Source organism: Dromiciops gliroides, chromosome 4 (genome assembly GCF_019393635.1).
Source record: "Dromiciops gliroides isolate mDroGli1 chromosome 4, mDroGli1.pri, whole genome shotgun sequence".
Lineage (NCBI taxonomy): Eukaryota > Metazoa > Chordata > Mammalia > Microbiotheria > Microbiotheriidae > Dromiciops > Dromiciops gliroides.
Window position 1 is genome coordinate 220,050,074 of NC_057864.1, and position 21,205 is coordinate 220,071,278.

General features: G+C 38.1%; 1 protein-coding gene across 1 annotated transcript in view; it reads left to right on the forward strand.

The window, feature by feature from the left end:
* Positions 1-11,277, forward strand: part of USP36 (ubiquitin specific peptidase 36) — a 50,610-nt gene extending 39,333 nt beyond the window's left edge. The window contains exons 19-21 of the mRNA XM_044005290.1: positions 464-579; positions 4,429-4,581; positions 8,799-11,277. Of these exons, the coding sequence (XP_043861225.1) occupies positions 464-579; positions 4,429-4,560 (248 nt within the window). The 3' untranslated portion in view covers positions 4,561-4,581; positions 8,799-11,277. The remainder of the gene's footprint in view (positions 1-463; positions 580-4,428; positions 4,582-8,798) is intronic.
* The last annotated feature ends 9,928 nt before the right edge of the window (positions 11,278-21,205 follow it).

Sequence of the window (21,205 nt, forward strand, 5' to 3'; positions counted from 1 at the left end):
TCCCCAGTTTGAAAACTTATTTAGGAATCTGTAAAAGAGCTTCTCCATTCAGTATTACCTACCCCGTGGAGGCAGAATCTGGCTTCTTCTGTCATCTCTTCTGCTAGGGTCTGTTGCTGTTACTAACTAAAAGGACTTCTCCAAAGAATTAAGTGAGGCAATTAATGTTGAAAATATCACTTTTTGCAAGGGGGGGGGGGGCGGTTTGGGCAATGAGGGTTAAGTGACTTGCCCAGAGTCACACAGCTAGTAAGTGTCAAGTGTCTGAGGCTAGATTTGAACTCAGGTCTTCCTGAATCCAGGGCCAGTGCTTTATCCACTGCGCCACCTAGCTGCCCTGAAAGAATCACTTTTAATAGTAGTAGGTGATGAAAAGAATGCATTATGCCACTTTGTGAATTAGAAACTTGGGTTTCTGAGTTACCTAAGTCTACCAGTATTGACAATTATGTCTCTCTTGTAGTTTTGACATGGGATGGTGAAGTGTCAGCCATCAGTCAGGATGCCATTCATTATAGTAGACTGGCCCAGAATGAAACAGTGATTGATGACTGGGACAAAGAATTTGACTCTGGGAAGGTAAGACATGGCTGGGGATGTGGATCTTATGATGTATCTTTTTTTAATCTTCCATTTATTTTATTTTTTCCAATTACATGGAAAGGTAGTTTTCAAAATTCATTTTAATAAGATTTAGAGTTCCAAATTTTTCTCCCTCCCTCCCTTTCCTCCCCCCTCCACAAGACAGCAACCAAGCTGACATAGGTTTTATTTATATATATATATATATATATATATATATACACACACACACACACACAATCCACCAAGTCCACTTTTTTTTTAGAGTTAGTGTTCAGTCAATATCAGTTTTTTCTGTGGGAGTTGTAAGGAGCTAAAATTCTAGCTATACTATCTAAAATCTAATGAGTGGTCGCCAATAAATTATAAGCTTTAGCAAGAGTATTTAAGTGTTTAAGTGTTTATTAAAGAGCATTAGGATCAGAGAGAAAGGTAAAAATCTAACTATTTCTAAGAGACCCTATCATCCGACCCACCATGGTGAGGTCAGAAACAAAAAGAGGAAGAACCTCTCCACCAGCGTCCACTTCCTACTTTGTGTCCTCCTCCCAGAAATGGAAGGCTCCTTGAGTTTATTGGCTGGTAGCTTTGATAGACAGTGCCCACAAGCAAACTTTACTTCCTGACGCCAAGGAACTGACCATATGGCTTGCCCTCAGACGCCTTCTCATGGTGGAGCTTTCCTACAGTAGGTAGCATCACTCCAATCATTACAGAGTGGAAAACATGCTTCATCATTAGTCCCTTGGGATTGTCTTGGATCGTTGCATTGCTGAGAGTAGTTAAGTCATTCACAATTGCTCATAGAACAATACTGCTGTCACTGTGCAGAGTGTCCTTCCAGTTCTGCTCACTTCACATCAGTTCATATGAGTCTCTCCAGGTTTCTCTGAAATCATTCTGCCCATCACTTCTCATAGCACAATAACACTCCATTACAATCATATACCACAGCTTCTTCAGTCATTCCCCAATTGATGGATACTCCTTTGATTTCCAATTCTTAGCCACTACAAAGAGTTGCTATAAATATTTTTGAACAATTTTTCCCCCTTTTCTTTTTCACAATTACTATTGTTAACTGTTTCCCTCCATCCTATTCCCTTCCCCTATGATATTTAATTTTTTTTTTTTTTAGTGAGGCAATTGGGGTTAAGTGACTTGCCCAGGGTCACACAACTAATAAGTGTTAAGTGTCTGAGGCCTGATTTGAACTCAGGTCCTCCTGACTCCAGGGCCGGTGCTCTATCTACTGAGCCACCTAGCTGCCCCTCCCCCATGATATTTAATCTATTATCTATCTTCTTTCACCCTATCCCTCTTCAAAAGGGATTTGCTTCTGACTGTCCCCATCCCCAATCTGCCCTCCCTTCTTTTGCCTCTCCCTCTTTATCCCCTTCCCCTCTAATTTTCCTTCAGGCTTAAAGAGATTATTCTACCCAGTTGAGTGTGTATGCTATTCCCTCCTTGAGCCAGTTCTGATGTGGTTAAGGTCTTTGAGCCAATTCTGATGAGTGTTAGGCTCATTTGCTGCCCAGTTTAAATAGATTACTCCACCCAATTGGGTGTGTGTTAATCCTTCCTTGAGCCAACTCTGATGAGATTAAGGTCTTTGAGCCTATTCTGATGAGTATAAAGTTCATTTACTGCCCTGCTCCTCCCCCATCTCTTCCCCCACTCCATAAACCCTTTTTTGTTTCTTTCACGTGAGATTTCATCCCATGCTTCCTCTCTCCTTGCCCCTCCCCCAGTGCCTTCCTCTCACCCCTCAATTCATCCACCCTGGACCCAGCCCCATTCTGGTCTCAGACACAAGACACCCACCCACTTCACTTCACAACCCTAGACATGTCACCTAACTCCAACTTTTTATGGTTCTCTAGGGTCTTGTATTTGAAAGTCAAATTTTCCATACCTGAAAGTCCTCTCTTTGATTGAAGTCCCATTTTTTCCCTCTGAAAGATTATACTCAATTTTGCTAGATACGTGATTCTTGGTTGTAATCCCAATTCCTTTGTCCTCTGGAATATCATATTCCATATCCTCTGATCCTTTAATGTAGAAACTGCTAGATCTTGTGCTATCCTAACTGGGGCTCCACAGTTAGAATTCTTTCTTTTTGGCATCTTGCAATATTTTCTCCTTTACCTGAGAGCTCTGGAATTTGGCTATAATATTCCTGGGAGTTTTCCTTTTGGGATCTCTTTCAGGATGTTATCTGTGGATTCTTTCTATTTCTATTTTACCTTCTGCTTCTAAAATATCAGGGCAATTTTTCTTGACAATTTCTTGGAAGATGAAGTCTAAGCTCTTTCCTTGATCATGGTTTTCAGATAGTCCAATAATTTTCAGATTATATCTCCTGGATCTATTTTCCAGGTCAGCAGTTTTTCTAAGAAGATATTTCACATTGCCCTCTATCTTTTTATTCATTTGGATTTGCTTTATTGTGTCTTGGTTTCTCATAAAGTCACTGGCTTCCATTTGTTCAATCCTAATTCTTAGGCAATTCTTTTCTTCAGAGAGCTTTTGTATCTTCTTTTCCATTTGGCTTTTCAAGCTGTTGACTTTTTTCTCATGTCTTTCCCGCATCACCCTCATTTCTCATTCCACTTTTTTCTTCTAAATTTCTAACATTATCTTCAAAGTCCTTTTTGAGCACCTCTGTGGCCTGAGACCAATTCATATTTTTCCTGGAAGCTTTAGATAAAGGGGCCCTGATGTTGCCATCCTCCTCTGAGGGTGCACTCGATCTTCCTTGTCCCTGAAGAAACTTTCTATGGTCCTCACCTTTCTCTGTCTGCTCATCTTGCCTTTCTTTTACTTGACTTTCAGCTCCTTAAACTACTTTTCCTGGTTGCACTGTCCCAAGTTTCAGGGGGTCCCAGGTGGTATGATTTAAGGAGGGGCACATTCTTCACTTGCCTGGACTGTTCCCTGGTCTGTAGATGACCCCAGGCCAACTTGCTAATCAACCAGCTTTGTGTGCTGTGGTTGTCAGCTCTGACGAGCTTGTGGCCTTCCCCTACCTGGGCCACTGCTATTCAAGCCTACCTCCTGGTTCCCAGCAGGGGCGAAAAACCCAGAGACCCCTGTGATCTCCCCTCTGCCAAGGGCTCAGCCCTCTCACCAGATTGTGAGTTTGGTTCCAAATGACACTGGCGCTGCAGCTGATTCAGAGGCTCTGGGGGTTTCTTTCTCTGTCAAGGCCTTCCTGGGACTGGATCTATATCAGAATGACTGTGGGGGTTGGGCTCCACTCCTGTCTCAGCACAGCAGTTCTCTCCTTCCAACCTTCCAACCTTCCAAGCCGTCCTTGGTTGAGAGATGATTTCAGCACATTCTTCTGTGGGTTTTGCTGCTCCAGGAATTGTCCCATGGCATTATTTGGAGGTTTTTTGGAGTGATCCTTTTGTGAGTTCGAGAGCTCACTGCCTTTCCTCCACCATCTTGGCTCTGCCCCCTAAACATAATCTGATGCTTTTTTAAAAAATTTACTTTATTGTTAGTTTATTTGTATGTGGTGAGGCAATTGGGGTGAAGTGACTTGCCCAGGGTCACATTGCTAATAAGTTATCAAGTGTCTGAGGCTGTATTTGAACTCAGGTCCTCCTGACTCTAGGGCCAGTGCTCTATCCACTGCACCACCTAGCTGTCCCAATCTGACGCATTTTTTAAAATATATTCAAAGTGCTTAGAAAACCTTTAATGATTTTTGGTGAGTACAATGAAGCTAGGTTCAGACCTGGTACATAAGGGAAACTTGAAATGAACTTAATGAAAAACTGTCATGGGATTTTGTGACTGTTTTGTGAGATTGACTTTTGTCTTGTCTTTCTCTTTTAGGAAAAGAAAACAAAGAAGTTCAAGAGAGAGAAGAGGAGAAATTTCAATGCCTTCCAGAAACTTCAAAGTAGGCGGAACTTTTGGTCTGTGACCCATCCAGCTAAGGTTACAAGCCTTAGCTACCGCCGCTGAACCCTGCTGCTACTAAGAAAGGTGAATTTGAAATATCTTAGAAATTAAGCTTGTTGTTTATCACTTACTGGTTTTTTTTATTCCATTAAATGTAATGTTTGGATTTGGGTTGTATGTTCTTTTGTTCTTATGTAACAATACAACTCATTGCATTAAAATGACATATATAATTGGAAAAAAAAGAAATTGAGCTTGTTTTTGAGTTATTACAAGTAACTTGAAGAAAGGATGGTATCTCACTTCTTCACAGTTGAAACACATATTCCGTTTGTTGGTAGAATGTGATGCAGGGACAGTAGAAGAAAGATGAAGTGTTGAAATTTAATAGCTTTAATGTGTGCTGTTACTAACTGTGGAACCTCTTTATACTTCAATGAAAACACTGAGGGCATCCTTCTCTTTCCCAGTTCCACACGTCAAATCACTTCAGTAACATCCCTCCCCACCTCTAGTCTTAGGAGAGACTTACCTCCCTTCTCCTTGTCTGTAGCACCTTGCCTCTTGGTTGATCTTTCTCTCTCCCTAATTCTTAACCTTTCCTAATCCAGTGGCTCCTTCCCTGCTACTTTCAAACATGCCCAGATCTCCCCATCCAAATAAAACCTTCCCTGGAACATCCCCTCAAAGTATCAGTCTATATCTCTCCTACCTTTCATAGTCAAACTCATAGAGAAAACCACCTATACTCATTCCTTGCTCTTTCTCATCATTCACTCACTTCTCAAATCCTTGAAATACAGCTTTTGTCTTTATCACTTGATGAAACTTCACTCTCCAAGGTCACTTATGATCTCTGTATTTCTGAATCCTATGTTCATTTATCAGTTTTCATCTTTCTCAACCTCTCTTTCTGCAACATTAAACACTGACTACCCCCTTTTTGAGTAGCTTCTCCTTCCCAGGTTTTCATAATGTTACTCTGTCATGGCAAGATCATTATTCATATCCCATCACATTCATGTATCCCACCTAAGGGTGCTCTCCTGGTCCCCCTTCTCTGTGAACTTGTAATTTCCCATAGGTTCAGTTATATCTATGCAATAACTCACAGATTTACATATCTAGGCATCATTTCTCTACTGAATTCCAGTCCCATTTCCCTTAACTACCTGCTGGACATCTCTCTGTAGACCCAAAGTAGGACCTACTCCACTACCCTAAAGATTTTTTTTTCTTACTATGAACTTAACAGTTGTAAACATAACATTTCAGTTGATCAATGAACAAAAAATAGATTTACATATGAAACTTCTGTTAGGTACAGTTTAGGTCTTTTTTTTTTTTTTTAAGTATATATTAAGGGGCAGCTAGGTGGTGCAGTAGATAAAGCACTGGCCCTGGAGTCAGGAGGACCTGAGTTCAAGTCTGCTCTCAAACACTTAAACACTTACTAGCTGTGTGACCCTGAGCAAGTCACTTAATCCCAACTGCCTCACCCCCCCCAAAAAAAAAGTATATATTAAATTTAACAGTAGTACCAGAATGATCTTATTTTATGTCACTTTCTGAATGTTTTTTGTTCTGCATATTCTTAAATGTTTTATTAATGTTCTTCTCTTTGTGTTTTGCACCTCTATCACTACTCACTCATACCATGTAGAAGTCCTTTCTTATAGCAAATGAGCAATACATATTGGCAACATAGGCAATACAAATCAACATATTGGCTATATCTGAAGATGTGTATCATTCTGAACCTCTAGCCTATCACTTCTCTGTCAAGAGATTGGTGTAATGTTTCACTATTGACTAGAGATGAAGTCAGTCTTCTGAAGTCATAATTGGTCCCTGTATCCATCAGAGTTCTGTAGCATTTCATGTGACCATTGTGCAAACTGGTCTTTTAATTCTACATGTTTCCCTCTGCATCAGTTCATATATATTTTACCAGGTTTTTCAAAACTACTCAGTTTATCATTTCTCATGTTGCAATGATAGTCTATTAAATTGTGGATATATCACAAAATGATGGGTACTCTTTGCTACAGTAAGAAAAGTTTCCATAAATATTTTTGTACCTGATATTCATAAAACACTTTGTAGCTTTAAAGCACTGCCTAAATGTTAGCTGTTATTATTAATACTTTATGGGTCTTTTCCTCTATCTTCGGCTTCTTTTAAATATGTGCCTAGTAGTGTTATCGTTGAGTCAAAAGCATGCATGATTTAGTGGTTTGGGGGCTATACGTCCACATTGCACTTCAAAATAGTTGGAGGAATTTAAAGTTCCACCAACATAGCATTAGTGTTCCTATAACAATTTAACACCTTTAACAATTGCCTTTATCATCTTTGTCCATCTGATTGGTGTAAGAAGGAGCCAAATCACATCTAGGGAGTCATACTTGACTCTTTACCAACATTTACCCTTTCCCCCCTCTAATATCCAATCAGTTGCCAAGTTCTGCATATTTCTTGTCCTCTCTTTCATCTTTTTTTCTAATCTACATACAGCCACTTTGATATAGGCCCTCATCACCTCAAACCAGAACTGTTAGAGTAAACGTTTAATTGGTCTCCCTGCATCATCTAATCCCTCCTTTCTCCAAACTATTAAACTGGTATGCCTGAAGTTCAGGTCTGAACATTCAGTGACTCCCCTTGAAGATAACATACAAACTTTTTTCTGGCTTTTAAAAAATTCAATTTTACTTTATTTTCAGATCCACATTCTCTCCATCCTGCCTTCCTCCTCCTCCAAGAAAAATAAAACCCTTGTTATATACATGTATAGTGAAGCAAAACAAATTCCCGCATTGGCCATGTCCAAAAATTATGTCTCAGTCTGTACTATGAGTCCATTACCTCTCTGTCAGGAGGTAGGTAGCATGTTTCATCTTAAGTCTTCTGAAATTGCGGTTCGTCATTAAGTTGCTCATTCCCTAAGTCTTTCAAAGTTATTTGTCTTTACAATATTACTGTTATCGTATAAATTGTTCTCCTGTTTCTACTTACTTCACCCTGCATCAGTTCATATAAGTCTTCCGTTTCTCTGATACCATCCCCAGTCATCATTTCTTAGAGGAGAGTAGAATTCCATCACATACATGTACCATGACTTGTTCAGCTATTCTCAAGTTGACAGACACCCTGTCAGTTTCCATTTCTTTGCTACCTCCTAAAAAATCCCAAACTATTATAATTTTTTTTTTACATATACATCCTTTCCCTTTTTATTTAATTTCTTTGGGTATAGAACTTACAGCAGCAGTCAAAGAGTCAAAGGGTATGCACACTATAATAGCTTTTTAAATATAGTTCCAAATTGCTTTCCACAATGGCTTAGGCCAGTTCACAGCTCCATCAACAAGACATTAATATGCCTGTTTTCCCAAAGCCCCTCCAGCATTTGTCATTTTCCTTTTTTGTCAAGTTTGCCAATCTGCTGGATGTAAATTGAAATCCTGGAGTTGTTTTAATCTGCATTTTTCTAATTTTTAATGAATTAGAGCAGTGATGCCAAACTCAAAGAGAAATAGGAAGAAAACTATTTAAGGACCCCTACGGGCTGCATATTGACTTAGAAAATTGCATAATTACATTGTAGCCAGTGGGCTCCATGTTTAACAACTGGTTTAGAGCATTTTGGATCTTTTCCTCTGAAAACTGCCTGTTCGTCTCTTTTGACCATTTATCAATTGGGAAGTAGCTCTTTTATAAATTTAAAAGTTTCCTGTATATCTTAGAAATAAGACTGCATAGAAAGTTGTTGCAAAGATTTTTCCTATTTACCTGCTTCTCTCCTAATTTTATCTGCATTGGTTTTGTTGGCACAAAAACCTTAATTTTGTGTAATCGAAATTGTCCATCTTACCTAAAGCTCTTCACAATATAGCTCCATTCTCTTTCCAGGTTGATAAGGCACTTACTCATGCATTCAACCATTCAACCTAAGTGGCCCACTTGCTACTCCCTTTGTATGACATTCCATTCCCTACTTCCATGTCTTTTCACAGATTGACCACCATACCTCCTCTCCCTTTTTGGAACCCTTTTAAGAAACCTTTTCTAAGTCTAATGTCAGTACTTTTCCTTACTCTATGTACTTGTTTTGTATACATCTTGTATTGATAGCAAGTATATTCACTTATCCATGAACATGTTGTATGCACTGAGTAGATTTTAAACTCCTTGACTGCCTCATTTTTATCTTTGCATGCCTAGTACTTAGAATAATGCCTAATAGTAGGATCTTAATAAATTCCTATCAATTCATCAACTAATTCTTTCTTCCACAGCTTCCAGGAAAAAAAAGTATCACTCTGTGAGCTGTAGCTGCCTGTCTATTGGATCTAAAGAACAGATGTTGTGGACCTTAAATAACCCTGCTACTCAAGGGTATTTACACTGTGAATCTACCTTGGCAGGAGAAGTCTCCCTCCACTACTGTTACAGATCATCCTGAAATAGAGTCTTATGGACCATTATTTTACAAAAAGGAAAGATTTTAAGGCAGAGTCTGATAGTACTGCAGAGATGGCAGTTTAGTGGGCTCAGGGAGTGGACTGAATGAATCTAATTTACTAAGTGAATGTAAGACAGATTCTTCCACAGCAGATACATCCAGCCAAAGGAAATCTAGGTGCTGGTGTGTATAAAAAATGCAAGATGAAGGGACAGATTAGGTAATGTGATGAAAACTAGTACCTCCTTCTGTTGTATCCTAAAGGAAACTTAGAGTCAGGAACTTAAAGGAAGACACATCTGAAATTTAGTAACCTTCCTGGTGAAAAGTCATCTGCACTACAGCTGCTGGCATTTTCTATGCTTCTGTTCACTATCTTTATTTTTGGGTGTGGAGCTGGCATTTCTCTGAACCTGAGTCATTTGTCTGTGCCTCTCCTGCCTGTATTTGCTTTGTTAATCAGGAATACTACAGCATTTCTCCTTTGGAATGGAGGCTTTAGTTAATATTTCTCCTTTTCCTCAAAAATTGCTGCTATTGATATCTTAATAGAGTAAAAAGCTGATTTTCTGCAGTCTGAGCTTGCAATGAGCTGGAATTGTCTGTCTTTTGCTTCTAAGTATGCTGTTTTTCTTGCTCCAGTGTGACTGTGATGTAGTTTACCTTACAGCTGCAATGACCCATGGAGGTGGTGGTTTGGGAGGGTGAAACTCTTCTGTTTTACCTTGATATTCAGTATAAGAAAATGTATTACCAGGCCAGTGGTAATATATGTTCCCTTTGCCCTTCTTCTATAGCGCATACCCATTTTGATACTGTTCATAGAAATCCTTGGTTTAGATAATACCCAATATTATTTACTGTGCCTTCAACATTAGCAATTTGAGAAGTATGGAAAACTCAGTTTGTTATTTTAAGAAAATATCACTTCCACTATAGGTAGGAAGACAAATGGTGATAGAAATTTCACATTTGGTATCCAATAGAGAATCTATATGTGACTTAGATTCATTCCAACAAGTGATTATTTTGCACAGGACCTACTGTTACTTATGTTTGTGCTGCTTTCTTTGTAATTTAACTTTGCCTTATTATCTGCCATCACCTTAGTTGGGGTTTTAATGTTGACAATGTAGACAGCCTGCTTTGGGAGAAATATCAGCATTGTCTAGACCTTTATTTTTAAATGGGCTCATTCATTCAACAATCATTTATTAAGCAGCTACTATTTGCAGAGTACTATTTTGAGAATAATAATACATGTGGTCTGTCCCCATTAGTTACTTCAAATCTTGCAAAAACAGAATTGTAGGGTTTGCTAATGCTAATTAGGGGATTTTTTTGCTCTCCTCTCAGAGTACAGATTTCTGAATGTTGATTTACTAGAATATACAATTCTTATGAAAAGAAGATGCAGTCATCAGTGTTCCTGTGGCTTAATTATCTATTGCCAAGATGGAGGAGAAGCAGCTGCTTTTTTTTAGTAATCACTTCTTCCTTATGTTGAAATTTACTCCTCTATACAATATCTCCCAAGCCATTTCTCTGTAATGCCCTATAGTTGAAAAAGAAAATTTCAGTCTTCTACTCGCATATCCTTTTTTTTTCCTCCTCTAATCAACCCATTCCCTAATTCCTAAACCCCTCATATATATATATATATATATATCCCTTCCATACTACAATTATGACATCCTTTCCCCATACAGTCTTTGAAAAAAAAAATATATATATATAACTTTCCAAAGCATTTTATCATTGTCCAAACATAGAATAGCCATTTCCTTTTATAAAAGATGATTAACCAAATTGGGAGAGGAATGGGATAGTAATAATTTCATACACACTCTAGGGTGACATGTAGATATATACATATATATATATATATATATATATATATATATACAAAAATACATATAAATATACATAAAAACATAGATAAATATATATAAAGCTTTTTATAATAGCAGTCATTCAATTGACTTAGAATATGAATTTTATTTAACTTTTCATTTAGGAGGTGAGTTGGGGTAGATAGAGTATGATCTGTACTATAAACACTCTGCCCCTTTGAGTGATAAGATATAATATCACTCACAAATGAACTACCATTGATTATCTTGTTTTATTAACCTGGACTTTGTTTTGACAATTTTTAAAGTCTCATGTTTAATGGTTGTATAATTGCTCTAATGTATGTGTGTATGAATAGATATGTCATCCCCATGTATTTTTGCACCTTCTGCTGAAGGGTGCTCAGTAGCCTCAGATATTGCCAAGATCATGGTGCAATAAAAAATGAATTTTTGTGAGTTTTCTTAGTGTCTTGGTGAATTATTTTGAAGACTAGCCTTTTTTCACCAATTAGGGTAAAAAGTTCCAGTAGCAGTTCATTCATTGGCCAATAGGATGGTTAATTTTTTTTAACTGATGATTTCAGAAATCTATGGCTAGAATAATTCAAAACAGAGCTCAAGGTGATATACCTCTTTAAAAATGAGAGGTAATGAGTTCAAATCTGGCCTCAGACACTTAACACTTACTAGCAGTGTGACCCTGGGCAAGTCACTTAATCCCAATTGCCTCACTAAAAAAAAAGAGAGAGAGAGAGAGGTAAATAGAAACTTGATATCTTGGGAAGAAAAACTTTATATAATGTTAGATTTTAAAATGAGTACTATATTAAACAATTTGAAAATAAAAGTTATTAAAACCTAATATTGGAAAAATAGAATTAGTATAGAGACAGATGAGTAAGAAATAGTATGTTATACTAAATGATTACTTTTCTCTACAGAATGAATTAGTTACAATAATTTTTCAAACTTTTCAAAACTAATATGCATGTACTAAAATGTCAAGAGTATTCAGTTCAGCAAACATTAAGGGTCTACAATGTTCTGGTGAAACAAAGGAATAAGACATTAAAACATAATATCTTCTCCCAATAAATCTATAATGGGGGAGATACGACACACAAAATTGGAAAAGATTCATGATTTCATCTTTGTGTGTACTACTGCCATGAAAGCAGGTTAGAATCCTTCCATGTTATAGTATCTTGTAGCAATATATTTTTTTTCTTGTGGGGCAATGGGGATTAAGTGACTTGCCCAGGGTCACACAGCTAGTAAGTGTCAAGTGTCTGAGGCCAGATTTGAACTCAGGTACTCCTGAATCCAGAGCCAGTGCTTTATCCACTGCGCCACCTAGCCGCCCCCCCATCTTGTAGCAATATTAATAATAATAGCACTTATTATCATTTGTTGTCCAATGTGATTATGAGGTTTTGCAAATTCAGATAGGAGGGTCCTTAGGTCTATTCTTAAGTTATATAATCAAAAGTTTTTCCAGCTTGGTGTAGGACATATCAGAACTTAAATTGACATAGGGTCACCTCCATTCCAAGATGAAATTCAGTGAGGGAAGACAGATACATAAATAACTATAATCCAAATAATTTGTAAACAAGTATAGAGAAAAAGAAGATTTTTAGCGAAGTCCTAGAAATTTGAGGCAGAACAAATCACTTATAGTTGATTACAGAGACAGCTGATTAGATGTGGAGAGGAAAAAGTCAGAGGCCTGAAATGGTAGTGCCATGGACAGAAATAGAGAAGTTAGGGGAAGCACAGATTTAGGGATTATTTTATTCCATTTTAGACTTGTTGATTTTGAGCACTTGCAGGTTAAAATCAAGTAGTCAGAAATGTAGAACTAGAATTCCCAGAGGAATTGGGGCTGGCAATTAAAGATTTGGTAGAGGTGGAGATTGAAGCTGTCAGAGTAAATTAATTCATCAAGGTAAAGAGGAAAAGGGTCTTGGTTTTTTCCTACTTACCAGGCCTGTGATTTTATCACTTTAAGGGTTCTCTAGAAGAGGAAACTTTTATTCTACCAATGCAGATTGGAGCCACCTAAGGCAATGAGATTTTAAGTGCTTCTCCTTGGTTATACAACCAATATGTTTTAGAGGCCAGACTAGAACTTAGACCTTCCTTATCAGGTTGCCTCCCTGTCCACTGAGCAAATGGTTTCCAAACATTTTTGACCAAACACCCCAATCAATAAAAAAAATCTTAAGTCCATTATTTATTTTAAAAAAAACACATAAAAATAGAAATGTTGAAAAGATGAGATAAAGATAAAAAATACTTGATCCTAGAGTCAATAGGAAACTGCTAGGATTTATTGAGTAGGAGAGTGCTATGGTCAGACTTATGCGTTAGGAAATCACTTTGTCACTTTTGTTGGAGGTATTGAAGAAGAGAGAGAACTGAAGCAGGATGTCCAATTAGGCTATTCAGAAGTCCAGGTGAAAGGTAATGAACTTTTGAAATAGAGGGGTAGTTAGCTATGTGAGTGTAGAGAAAGAAGGGAATAGATATGAGAGATGTTTAGGCAGAAACGAGATTTGGCCAATGATTGAATGTGTGAGTTGGGGGAGAGTGAGGAGTCAAGATTGTTAACCTGAATGACTTGGAGCAGTAATGGGGAACTTTAGAAAAGGAATGAGTTTTTCCAGAAAAGATGAGGTAGACAATCTCTCACAACCACTCTTGCCTATTCAACTTGTTTGATTTACTTTGTCCCACTCAAAATAAACAAGGGGAGGTGGGGCTCTTTCTAGTCACTACCCAGGAGTCCAGAGCCCTCCCCTGAGGGGTGCCTGCTTATAACCATGGACTGACCTTGAAGGAAGGGGCTGGCTATACTGGAGGAAAGGAGGAGGGAGATTTTCCCAGTAGTACCTGGAAAGCTGCTTCTGGGAGATTGGTCTCAGAAGGGGTGGTTAGAAGCTTGCATTGTGGAAGATGGGAGCAGAATGGGGAAATAACGTTTGGAGAGAAGGATGGGTACTGGTAGTGTTGAAGACAAGTCCCATGTTTGGTTTTTGTGAGAAGAGTCAGTCACAAAAACTTCAGGGTCAGGTCACATCCTCCTTTTTGAAGACTACTTAAGCCATGTTGCATTAACAGTATTTTTACTACCAACTACATTAAGAGTGTACATCATATTGCACTCACAAACATTTTGGAAGTTAGAAAGTTGTGAAAAAAATTCCCTCCTAAACATTTGCTGAAGTTACTTCTGGCCCACGTGAAGGAATTGTTGATATCATGAAATTTAGGCTACCAGGGAATCTAGTTATCCAGGAGAGTCACAATTGTGGAAAAAACAAAAACATTAGGCAGATTCTCTAGATCTAATCTATTAAATCTTTCCTACAATAGGCAAGAAGTCTAGTCCAAGGAAGTCAGTGAGTCAAGGAGATAGATGGTACAGAATCCAAGTGAGTCAAAGGAATAGCACTACTTTCTTTCTTTTTTTTTTTTTTTTTTTGGTGAGGCAATTGGGGTTAAGTGACTTGCCCAGGGTCACATAGCTAGTAAGTGTCAAGTGTCTGAGGCCGGATTTGAACTCAAGTACTCCTGACTCCAGGGCTGGTGCTCCATCCACTGCGCCACCTAGCTGCCCCATAGCACTACTTTCTAATAGCACAGGTTGCTCTCGGCCCACACAGGTGTTCATTTTGTAGTCAGAGGGAGGTCAGAGGACTGTTAGTAAACAATACCCCTGATTAGAGTCGGGTAAAGATGGGAACAGATAGTCTTAACCTTTTCCTTCTCCATTTTTATCATCATACTTTTATTAACCAAGGTTTAAATATCCTGGCCTACCTTGTAAGCATATAGCCTAAACTTGAGCTGGCTTTTGCTCCTCTGATCATATGGCATTTCCTTTGTGTCATAGCCTAGAAGAAATGTTGATTAACTGTCAACATCAATCTATAATTCCTTATTGAGCACCCACTATAGACCCCCAGGCCCTACGGTAGATACAAAGAAGTATAAGATATTACAAGGAGCTTAAAATTTGATTGGGGAGATAGCACGACTATGTGGAGAATTAAATAGCAAAGCAGCTTTAACAGACAACAAAAATGACAGGTCGTAAGGTAAGGTGAAATGGGTAGATGACCATTTTCCAGGAATATTTTAAGGAGAATTTGTTTTTCTATATATGACTTTGGACTATAAACAACTTCCAAATTTTCTTCTACCTTTCAAATCCATGATTGTATTCTGTTCTGCCTTATCTAGCTTCTCTTTATTGGGTTGTTAAAGGGGATACTAACCGGAGTTTCTGGTTCTTCTCCCTAACTATACTAGTACTGAACAATCACTTAGTCTTATTGTTTGTATCCAGTGAGTTAGCATAAATGAAGAGCTGGAAAGGACCTCAGAGCTCACCCAGTCCAGTCCTTTTTATTCCACAGACGAGAAAACTGGAATATCAATCCAGGTCCTTTGATTCCAAATCTAGAACTTTATTACACATCGCTGGTCTGAAGATATACTTCTGCATGATGTCTTATTTAGAAGGTAGTGGTGTTTTCCCCATCATAACTGAGATTAGAAAAGGCATTAGACCAGAAATTAAGGGACCTGTGTTGTAGTTCCAGCTCAGCCATATGACCCTGAGTCACATAAAACTTCTCATAAACTCGAATTTTCTCATCTGTAAAAAGGAGGATTGAGTTGGACCAGGTACTAGATGATTTCTAAAGTTTCTTACCCTGTGTATCATTCTGATTCTGTGATTTGCCATCTCTATTTTTAATGCTTCCCAGAGACTCAGTGTACTCAGTGTGCATTGTATGTGTTACATTGTATTGCTTTTGAGATTATTTTGGCAATTTGGAGAATACATTTGTATAAAGTTCACTTAGATCTGGTTATAAAGGATCTTGATTTGTAGTAAATACTTGCAGAGATGGAATAGAAAAGTCATTTTTCTCAAGGATACTGATGTAACCCCACTTCCACCTAAGCCCAGAGCAGTTTGCTGAGAGACCACAATGTATGGTGATGCATACTTACAATGAGGGGGTTGGGAAGGAAGATACATGAAAGTCTGGTGTGCCTGCAATGCTCAGTACCTTTGGAATGGTGAGCAAAAGATCTCCCTGGAGCCACAAGTATATAGAGAAGCTATCCCCCGTAATGTCCCTTGATTCCCAGTGCCTGCAACCCTAGAGATTGCCAAGGACATAGTTCCCTGGTGAGATCATTCTATCCCTAATTGAGTCAAAATTTTTATCTACCAGCAAAGAGCTCATCTACTCAAATAGCCTTTCACCTACTCTGTATAACTTTGCTGGTTTTCTATTTACTGCTTACTATGATGAAGAGGCTTACCAATTATTTATGATTATTTTTTGTGTAACAAGTGTTTGTTGGGATGATCCAAGCTGGTGAGTATAAGCTGACTGTTACCCTCTCTTTGAGAGTAATAAAGGAAAGGGGCTTTTATCTTGAACCCCCATTATAGTCCTAGATTATCAAGTATTCAAGGTGTGGTAGTTATAATATCCTCCCTGGGGATAGTCTACAAAGGCAGAAAACACAGTATGTCTTAGAAGAGTGGGACAAGTCAAGATCACATATCTATTCATGCCACATTCAGGCCAGCTGTTTTATGTTAGAGGCATCCACATCTATAATATATATGGGCTCATCTATAATATATAGGAGCTAGGAGATTAAGTCCAAAGTCTGACCATACTTATGCATTAGCATAATTTAATTGATTAGCCCTATTTAGCATTCCAGCATTGGTTACCCTATCCTAAATGCAGAGAATCACAAAATTAATCTTGTAACTACTTTTCAGACTGAAATTTTTAAAGATTGGTAGTATACAATGTTGCCTTTTTCATTTTTTATTACATATTGTGTGTGTGTACAGTTCCTCTGGCATATGGCTGTGGCTTGACACTTCCATTAAGATAGCACTTATGTAAGGTGGGTAAACCTTGAAAATCTTCATTAAGAAGTTCTTGGTTTGTAACCATCTTATTGTAGCTTACTGTTTTTTCAGAGACCAGCATTCCTTGAAATTGTGATGACCTTCAATTATATATACCAGTTGCTCTCCTTGCTGCCTTCTTTAAGCCAGAATGGTGTGGGTTTTTTTCACCATATGAAGCCATTTAAGTGAATTAGAGCATAAGCTAATGAAATAACTACCCTATTTGAAATAAGAACTTGAACCTTGGCAAAAGACCAGATGGATGGCAGGGGAACAGTTGGTGACAGCTGGATATAATCAGGTTCCATTCTGGTCTTACAGTAGTGTTCAAATTTAAGTGGAACAAAGTAAAATAATTTATTGGTTTATACAATAAGTCTTAAAACTTTGTCATTTAACAAACTTTTAATATTCAGTATCTCTTTTTGCTGTAATCACTTGTTTTTTCACAATTTTGTTTTGAGTGCACAAGATTTTGATAGACTTTCTTCATCATGAAACCACATTTTTATCACACTGGACTTTAAATCTACCTTTGACAAATTTCATTTTTCCATGGTTAATCTTGAGAATAGCCCGTAGATTTTTTCAAAGGGGTTTAAATCAAGCAAGTTCCCAGACCACTGAAACATGTTTATCTCCCATCTCCTAGATAAATTTCTTAACTTTTTGTTATTGTGTGGCATGGTGAAGAGCATGTGCAGTATTTCATTTCCATTTGGGGATTTCCATAATTCAGATATAATTCTGTATCTCAGAATATTGATACATTTAGCAGAGCTCATAATTCCCACTGAGGAGCAAGACTTACAGACCCACTGCAAAGAAAAATCCCAAACATGATTTTTTTGGGGGGTGGGGTGGGGAGAGTGGATCTTTTTCAGTTTGATAAAGATTCCTTAATCTTACAGGTTTACCTGGACAACTTCTAACAATTTTGGCATAGTATTCAATGAAAGACTGAATTTCATCAGTAAACATTACCTTTTTTTTCAATCTTTGTCTTTGTATTGACGAGCATTTTTTTCCTTCATATAAACAGCCACTGTTTTATTTTTTTTTCTTCAGTCATCTTGTTGATCTTCCAACTTCAACTATACTCCACTGTAGAGGAACCAATAGCAATATCTCCAGGTGCCAGGTCCTTCTGAAGGACTTTTCTTGTTTTCGGAAGATTATTTAGGCTGTTTTGCACCAATAGGTTCAAGTTTTTCATTTTAAGCTGAACTTTCCTTTGCACTTGAGACCTCATACCTGAATATATAACACCTATTGCAATATCTCTAAGAGTCAGTGAAGTGTGTTCTCTAAAATGCTACAACTCTAGAAGATCTAACCACAGAATTAAAAATACAACAAAAAAGAACAATGAAGCATCACTATGGCACAAAATCTAACACCAAACTGACAGAAAATTAGTAAGGGTAGAGAAATCTGGTTTTATCTGCTCAAGGTCTGAGTCAGTGTCAGTTGTAGCTTATGTACATATGACCATTACTATCACATAATGAAACCATATCAAAATTATTGGTTGTCCCAAGTAATTTGTGTACCACCATAAGTGAGTTCCTAAAATAGGAAACTTAAGAATCTTAGGAAGGAAACTTGGAAATCATCTAGTACAACCCCTTTCACTTACTTGAAGCCTTAAAGTGAGAATTGATGACTTTCAAAACAAAGTGTTGCCCAAGCCTTAGCACAAATCTGTTCCTGTATAAGCAACTTGCTAGGATCCTGAGGCTTTTCCATTCAGTGGCATTAATAAGCACTCTCTTTCATTCACTAAAAAGACATTTTCAGATTTGGGAAGCTTATCCATGCATGCATTGCTTCTAGGCTGACCTAATAGCTGCCATTTTTATTTTAGGATTCATTGGATGTAGAAACACTCCACCTTATGTAACCATTCCACTTTCAATGTAGAACAGTTCCCTCTTGTCTTGAAGACATTCTTTTCCTTGTCCATTTTCAAATTCTTCTCAAGAAGTTGGGAGTATTTGGGGTTCCTGGCTAAACATATTAATAAGCCTTTGGTGCCAGTTCTATTTTTCTTTTTAGAATACAGATACAATATAAACCATTTCCCAGTTCTTTGAACTCTTACCTCCAACCCATTCAACAGGTAATGGCATGGCTTTCTGTAGCTTATTCTTTTATTGGGCTATAGTTTACAATTCTGGCCAGAACCAACCTGGGCCTGGTTATTCTACAAACTCCACAGGCTGAAGGATCTTTGAATATCCAGTCCCAAATCTCTCAGGTTTTCCCCACAATTGTTGTTCAGTCATGTCTAACTCTTCGTGACCCCATTTGGGTTTTCTTGGCAAAAATACAGAAGTGGTTTGCCGTTTCAGCTCATTTTACAGATGAGGACAAATGGGGTAAAAGTGATTTGCTCAGGGGCAGCTAGATGGCACAGTGGATAAAGCACCGGCCCTGGATTCGGGAGTACCCGAGTTCAAATCCGGCCTCAGACACTTAACACTTACTAGCTGTGTGACCCTGGGCAAGTCACTTAACCCCAATTGCCTCACCAAAAAAAAAAGAAAAGAAAAGAAAAGAAAAGAAAAGTGATTTGCTCTGGGTCGCACAGCTAGTAAGTGTCTAAGGCCAGATTAGAAGTCAGGAACTTGAGTCTTCCTGACTCCAGGCTCAGCACTCTATCCACTGTGCCACCTAGCTGCCCTAGATTCCCCCAGGTCATAAAGTACAACCTCCCAGGGGGTGATGCAATTAATTCCTGGAAGTCTGCCCAAGGCGGGCTATATCAATATCTTGTTTTTATATCACCTCCCAGAGAGGAGAGTAAACCTCTAAAGCAAATAATAAAAGAGATGTGGAAAGGGGGAAAACCATGGTTCAGTAAAACTAATACATCAAAGAAATTTTACTTCATATGCAATGTTCCACCCCCAGAATCCCCTGTCTCAGCAAAGACAAGGGGAAGTGTCTTCTCATATCTATTTTTTAGCTTAGTCATTGTTATTTGACAACATTAAGGTGTTTTTTTTAACATTAAGTTTTAATTGTTATCCAACTTAGATTTTTTTTAAAGATATATAAAAGTCAAGGCACTTCAAAGAAGATGAATGTAAAAGTGTGTCATAGTACTTGAAGAAAAATATTAGCAACCCTAAAGCTCAAAGGAAGAGAAAAGGGCTTTAAAAAAACTTGAGTGGAAACAGGAGGGATCAAAGAAGGAACAAGTGCTCGTGCTCAGAGCATTCAGGACAATAGTCGCTGAGAAGTCCAAGCTGCTCAATTGTTATTTTGCTTGTTTTCTCTACTGAGAATAACTGGTGTCATGAGGCTCAAATGAGATAATGGATATAAAGCAATTCACAAACTTTAAGGCACTATACAAATGCCAGTTGTTGTTTTTGTTAATCTTAAACTCACTAGCCTTCCAGTCTGGTGATGACTTCATTACTTAAGCCTCGTACTATATTCTGCTGGTTTCACATGATGTTTAGAGCAATATAGAGATATGCTGGTAAATGTTTAACAACGAGGCTCTGGGAAGGGGGGTGCTGTATGAACACACACTTTTAAATTTGATCTTTAACACTTAAGTCTAGACTATCTACAAAACAATAAATCAAGCCCAGATTTGAATCTGGGGTTTCTGAGGTCTAAATGATCATACTGAAAATTTACCTATGGGCTCTCAGAGCTGGCTCCTTTTTATCATGGATAATATGAGAGTGGATTCCCAAAAAAAAGAAAGCACCTAAATGCCTTATAATGACTTGGAATTCTAATCTGGCTCATTTAAAAAAACATCCTTGTGTTTTTAAATTAATTTTCTTTTTAATTATGAACAACAAATATTTCCATCTGCGCAGAACAGAAAAAGATGATTAGCTATGACACCATGAATCTCTATTATGTCTAGCATGTTCTTCTTTATTGGCTTCCTGACAAGATGGCTGCCTCTGAGCAAGGCAGATTCCCATTGCCCGGCTCCCACATATCTATTCTAGCAAAACTCAAGTTCTTGGCAGACCAAATGATGATTAAGAAATCCAAAGAAAAACTATAGTAAATGACTTCTATCCTAGGATTCACAAAAAGTTAGCAGGCAGGAGGAAAGGAGATAATCTTCCAGTCAAACTCCAAATGACCAGTGATTTGACAAGTTTAGCCTGCAAGGCTGTGTAGCTGCTAGCAGAAACTATGGAGGAGTTTTCTGGTCCCCCGAGAAAACCATATGTTGGCAATCTTGAAAGCTAGAGGAGCTGCAGTATGCAGCAAAGCAGGGACCAGTGGAATGCCAAAGAGCTTAGTGCCATAGTAGTCAGACCAGGACAGCCCAGGCCCAGGGGACCTGAGGTCCCTAACCTTCTATCCTAAGATGTCAAGAGAGAGCCTTGAAGATCCAGTGCTCTGAACCTCAAAGATGCAGGGGCGCCTAAACTCAAGAGA